The sequence below is a fragment of the Caenorhabditis remanei genome, chromosome V, assembly GCF_010183535.1.
Source record: "Caenorhabditis remanei strain PX506 chromosome V, whole genome shotgun sequence".
Classification (NCBI taxonomy): Eukaryota; Metazoa; Nematoda; class Chromadorea; order Rhabditida; family Rhabditidae; genus Caenorhabditis; species Caenorhabditis remanei.
Window position 1 is genome coordinate 7,999,463 of NC_071332.1, and position 6,000 is coordinate 8,005,462.

Here is a 6,000-nt window from a genome sequence, read left to right on the forward strand (position 1 = left end):
ACATACAAAGTGGAAAATGGAAGAGAAGGAAGAGAAAGAGAGAAGACAATGTAAGAGAGAGAGAAAAATTATGAAGAGAATGAGAGAGAAAAGAGAAAGATTCTTGAATGAATGAAGTTTTTTTTGTTTGAAAAATGAAGACAATGTTGGCACTGGAGCACGGGGGCAGGCGGCTCGAGAACACTTGATTTTTGACTAGAAGAGAAACAAATGATCACAATGATGATGATAAAATGATAAAGAACTGGGAGGAGAAGACTAGCGTCAACACAATGAGATCAGAATGGAAAGAGAGAAAAAATATATAGTTTACAAAAAAGAACTAACTCACAACCGACTATCACAAATAAAAAAGAAATTAGAGGGGGAGGAGGGAGAGAAGAATTATTTCTTCTCATACAACTTTTTCAGACGTTCCATCTCTCGTTTTGTGTTGTCATGAGATTGACGTTCCTGGAATTTCAGTCTTACGTTTTTTAAAGTTGAAATTAGTTTTGTTACCTGAATCAGTTGTTTTCTGAGCTGCTGAGCAAGCATTTCCAATGCACGCTTCTCCTGAACGGTACGCTCAAGATGAGTTTGGATTCGAACAAGTTCACTGGATTCCCGCTCATTCGTGGATTCTCTGGCAGACAAGGGGGCCTGGAATATTGGAAATACAGTCATTTCACTAAATGCATGTTCTATTTCATACTATGAGGTTGGTTCTATCATATTTTCATTTGTGAAATCTAGATCTTCATGTTTCAATTTAGAGTAAACGTTTTAAGACCTCTCTCTCTCTCAACTACTTCAATCTAGATGTTCTTATTCCTAACTATAGTAAGCATTTAAGAGTTTCACTGATAAAAACACGGTGGTACAACACAAAACACAAAAGTTATTACCGATAATACAACCAATTCTCAAATTGACTGTTTCAGAATTTAAGTTTGAGAACTACATATGTTTCCAGCCGAAAAGCTAAACTCACTTTTCGATTGAGTTCATCCATGAGTGGAGACCGAAGCTGCTCGTCAGACTGAGCCCTATTGAGACATTTCGGAGGATTGAGCAACGTGCACATGTTGTCATGGACGCTGGCACTCGATAGAGTGCTCGGACGGTTGTTGTGTCTAAAAAATGTTTCGTTGCGAGATTCACCATTCTTACATCGTTATTTGCAAGGCTCACATGTTGTTGGCTCGCTGCTCAATACTCTTTTTGTTGGCGGTGAAACTGAAAGTGCGTTCGTCGAAAGATGATGCCGGACTGCTGCTAGCGCTATTCGTCGGGTACTCGAGCTTCTTCTGACGGAACATCTCGTGGTACCTGCTGCTGCACGCGATGAAAACCTTGCTTTTAAACGCGCCTATAACTCACGTAATTGGTTGTTTTGCAAATGCATCCGGTGTCAACATTTGTTCGATTCCCTTCACAGCTGGACAGTTTGGATCCTCACATCCACGACGAGGGCTACCATCAGAAGACGGCGAAATCATAAGAAGACGAACACATTCCGAAACAGCCAACTGGTCGCATATCTTATCAAAAGACAAGGTACTTATCGACATTCCATCCATCTCAACAATTCTACTTCCTTGTCGAATTCCAGCTTTCCAAGCGAGTTGATACATCTCTACATCAGTTACAACACCTTCATCTTGGACATGGAATCCCCAATGGTCTGTTGTTTTCAACCTTCTTAGAACAACTTCTTTCGCTTCATCTCCTTTTGTGACATTCTCGAGACGACGAATTAACTCATTGAGCTCGGAATCAGTGCACGTTTCAGAGTAACATCGAAGGAGTAGTTGATCTCCATGGTCATAGTAGAGTTTCAATCTGGAATCGAATTGATTTGAAATATAACTGATATTCAGTTAACTAACCCTGTATCACTGCTTGCCCATCCAATAATCGAATGAGTAGGTGTACTAAATAGCACAGTTCCCGAAGGTCTTTCCAGTAGAACAATCCAATCTTGAGCAACTCCAAGTACACAACTAACTCGTTGATTAGTTGAGTAATCATGCACATCTACAAGCCAAGAGAGTGCACCACGCAACACATGATTTGTTGGTTTTGGATTGTGTCTCTCTTTACGTTTTACACTTCCTCCAAGGAATCGACCTGCAACTATTTATGTTGTTGTTTGATGCACTATTCCTGGTATGCATTAACTTACTTGCAATCTTACTTGCTCCTTCATTCTGATGAGGTCCAACGTAGTTCTCAACGAGATCTCGGAGAGCTTCACGGCGGGTTCTTGCAGCCATTGTGGCAAACTTTTTGGATCGATGGACGGCATTCTCAGCATTGATGACTGAAAGTAAACTTGTTATGTTGGATTTCAAGCGCTTAAGTTTTCTTACTTTTAGTCAACAACCAATCATGGAACTCTGCGCATTTACTGAAGCAAGCTCCTTTGGGAACGGGCGGTCCGAATGGTGGGACATCCTTCGACCTACTCACTGCCACACTGTATGTAACATTCTCAGAACACTCATTATGAACTCGAACAATTATGAAAACGTGTTGAAAGTGACTCCTGACAGTAATCGGAGAGAATGGAAGAGCTCCTGGCTCTTGGAAAACAATGGTGACCATATCATTTCCAATATGTCGCTTCCTTGATAGTTGTTGTCTGTTACTAGGAGTAAACGGAAGGAGTGTTGACACGTGGAACATAATCTCATGAGCCTGATATTCAGAATATATAGAATGTGTTCCTGTAGTGTCTCCTCGAGTGTCTAGACCGCCCTTGTACGCTTCGAATCCTTTGAGAGTCACCCGTTGTCCAAGAAAGTCTAGGAACTCGTCGAAAGATGGTGTTGATTCCTCTGAAATTTGTTTTTTTTTTCAATAAACTCCTTCTAGAAGTTCAGGCATGCATACCGTTGTTATACATTTGTTCTTCGGTGCTCTGTCCATTCTTACATAGCATAATACCGACTTTATATCGAGTGTAAATCGGCTGCTCATCAATCTTCATGATCAACTCCTCGACTCTTGGGGACTGAATTGACGGCCTCAGAGTTCCGAAACTGATCTTTGGGCAAACGATTTCCAGAAGTTCTCTCATCAGCGGCCGAGTCGCCCTATCAGTACCTTCTGGTGTTGAAAGAGCTTCTTCAGGAATCGCAACACGTATCGTTTTTTGCTGAAACCCTTATACCATAAAATAGGATTTCAAAGACTAATTCCTACGTCTGATATCCGAACAATCATTCTGTATATTGAGTAGGATTCTTTTCTGTCGACGATTTCTCTGACCATTGAGACACTGATGGGGCCAAGGATATCGTCCATTCCAAGGTATTCGATATGATCTTCAAACAGAATTTGTAAGTTCAATTCTATCCCTAGGGCGGATTTGCAAATTAGAATTAATCAGATGACTAATTTTCTGTTTTTCATATCAAAATTTTTCAAAACAAATCCCATGGTGTTAAGAATACTAAGAATAAGAGTAATGAATTAATTGTGTTTTTGCTCAGAAATTTGCAAGCTAATATGGTGATTTTCTGCTCGAAAAATCAAAAAACCAAGCTAAGAGCCAACTAACTTTTTGAAATAAAACAGTGACGATAGTAGTATGATCCAATATCCTGAGGCTCGATAACAGTTTTCGGTTGCCTTGCAGCACACAGTCTTCCTCCCAAATACACATTGGATACATCTTCCAGAATACCGGCTTCCGAAGCAGAATGCTCTCGCATCCACGTCTCACATTCATGTGCATCCGTGTGTGCCATGTCGAAGGTATGACGAGAAAGTGCAAGCCGTCTCGTTGGCTCCCAACCCAATTCATTCCTAAATGCCGGGCAACTTGCAAGCAATTCGTTGCACTTTCCATCACCCGAATCGTCTTCACTCGGTGATTGGGCTTGACTAGCTCCCGTCGGTTTGTCATCAAGCCCGTTTGGATGCATACCAAGTCCCCATGCGGCGGCGAGAGACAGACAGTCTTGATATGCTGTGAGTCGTGGAAACGGAGGACGCCATTCGTTGAATGACTCCGTATCGTTGTCCGAGTTGGTTGATGATGGCTGATCGGCACTGATGACTCCACTGGAAGAGGATACCGTTGAAGTGTTAGGGACCCCCGCACTCGGTGGAAGCACATCGGCAGCCGTGTTTCCTGAAAATGAAAACGTTAACATGGAAATGAGATCAGAAAATGAAGGAGGAACAGATGCTGATTTCAGGAGGAAAAAAAGAAAGTATTCATTAGTCAAGACTCTAATGAGAGTTGGATTCTTGTCTTGTTTTGAAGACAGACTGAACACTGAGTTTCGATAAACTCATCTACCCAATATTAAAACTCAAAAATCAAAATTTCCCTAAAGTTTCATACAACCCTACTTTCAGCATCTGCTCAATATTTTATTGGGAAAAATCAATCAAAACCACTGCAAAAATCACTGCACACTATTCTTCGACCACTATCATCATCATCATATCAAAATCATCACCTCGTTGCGCCTTGACAGTTATCTTCAAATAACTGCAAAGCCTAGAAACAATACGAGCGTCTTCCATGATACAGCAAAATAAAATAAAATGAATGGTTAGTATGGTGAATCGGGTAGAAATGTGGGGTGTGAATAACGAGTGTGAGCGAAGAGAGAAACGGAGAGGGAGCAAGAAACTTTGGTTAGTATCGGGGAATCGTATTCTTGCAGGGAATATTTTCAGCCGAAATGAATGAATTGTTTGGGTTTCAGACACCGCCCAGTTTCAGTCCCTGGTGGGATTGGGGTTGGGAGCTCGATGTGAATTGAATAATAACAATGATACGATAGTTTTCGACATGTACACAACGCCCACACGTTACCTACGGTTACTGGCTGCTAATTGGAATGGAGTTGAAAAGATTCGCAACTGATACCTTCCATTGGGGAATCGGAGACGTGATGTGAGTGGAAGAGAGTGGAGAGACAGAGAGATTTGGGTTAGCTGCACATTGAAACCGGATAAAAAGTTGATTTGGAAGCTTGATGATTCTCAGAATTTTAATGATAACGCTGTAGATGTTACGCTTTTTGAGGAGAGCAAAACATTGAAAATATGTAGTTTTGACTCTGAAGAGAAAACGTAGGTTTTGACCTAATTAGCATATTCAAAATTACTTCCTTGTTATTGTTTTATCCGATTTCAAGAGCGGGGGGTTTTCGGGGGGCAACAATAGGTGAGCAAAGAAGAGCACAACAAAACCTGCAATGACGACAGCAAGCACTGAACCTCTCCGATTGAACATGTCGAGAGCTCGAGCAGTCGCCGACGATGACGTCGACGGTGGAGTTCCTTCATCCATTGAACCGCCGATCGGTGGTGAGCCAGCAGACGGAGACGATCCAGAAATGAGCAACGGTTGATGGTGGAGATGATGGCACAACGAGCGTGTCCGATTAGCTGATCTCACCGACGATGTCGTCGACGACATCGGACATTCGCATTTTAGGGGAGGAAGATGGTGGAGGTGAGGGGCTGGAGACGTATGCTCGTATAGGGGGCCAAGAGTGAGGGAGGGAGAGACTCTGAAATTAATTGAAGTATTGAATCTAAAGAAGTAATCGAGAAAAAAGAGAGAACATTACAAAAATAATAGATACTGTAACCAAGGGAAATTTCATCAAGAATGAAACAAAAACAGCCGTAATCAGACAATCAGACAAAAAGGAACAAGGTGAGTCAATAATTTTCTTTTTTCTTTGAAAACGAAATGCTGATGAAATCATTGTTTTCTGGTTTCATACAATTTCTTCGATGGTATAATCATGTGGATTCAGGGTCTATAACAACAAACTTAATGAGTACCATCGGGATTTCAGAACGGATTTTGTTTTTCAGTTCCACTATACGATTTTCTTTTCTTTTTTAAATAGAGTTTTGTTAAACTGGAAAAACAGTGAAACTCTCATGAGATCGTACCATATTACAAGTGGGTTAAGAAAAGAAAACGAGACACCGGAAACCAGGAAATGGAGACTTGAGAATGTATGCAAGATGAGAGAT

At 41.3% G+C, this 6,000-nt stretch overlaps 1 protein-coding gene across 1 annotated transcript; it reads right to left on the reverse strand.

Moving 5' to 3' along the window:
* Window positions 1-384: 384 nt before the first annotated feature.
* On the reverse strand, window positions 385-5,428 carry GCK72_018077 (uncharacterized protein; the record flags this gene model as incomplete). Its single annotated transcript, XM_053732379.1, has 12 exons — window positions 385-453; window positions 502-642; window positions 974-1,115; window positions 1,174-1,311; window positions 1,363-1,824; window positions 1,872-2,112; window positions 2,168-2,305; window positions 2,355-2,822; window positions 2,878-3,142; window positions 3,190-3,311; window positions 3,548-4,123; window positions 5,200-5,428. The coding sequence occupies 12 exons, from the start codon at window positions 5,426-5,428 to the stop codon at window positions 385-387; spliced, it is 2,991 nt and encodes a 996-aa protein (XP_053581292.1).
* Between the last annotated feature and the right edge of the window lie 572 nt (window positions 5,429-6,000).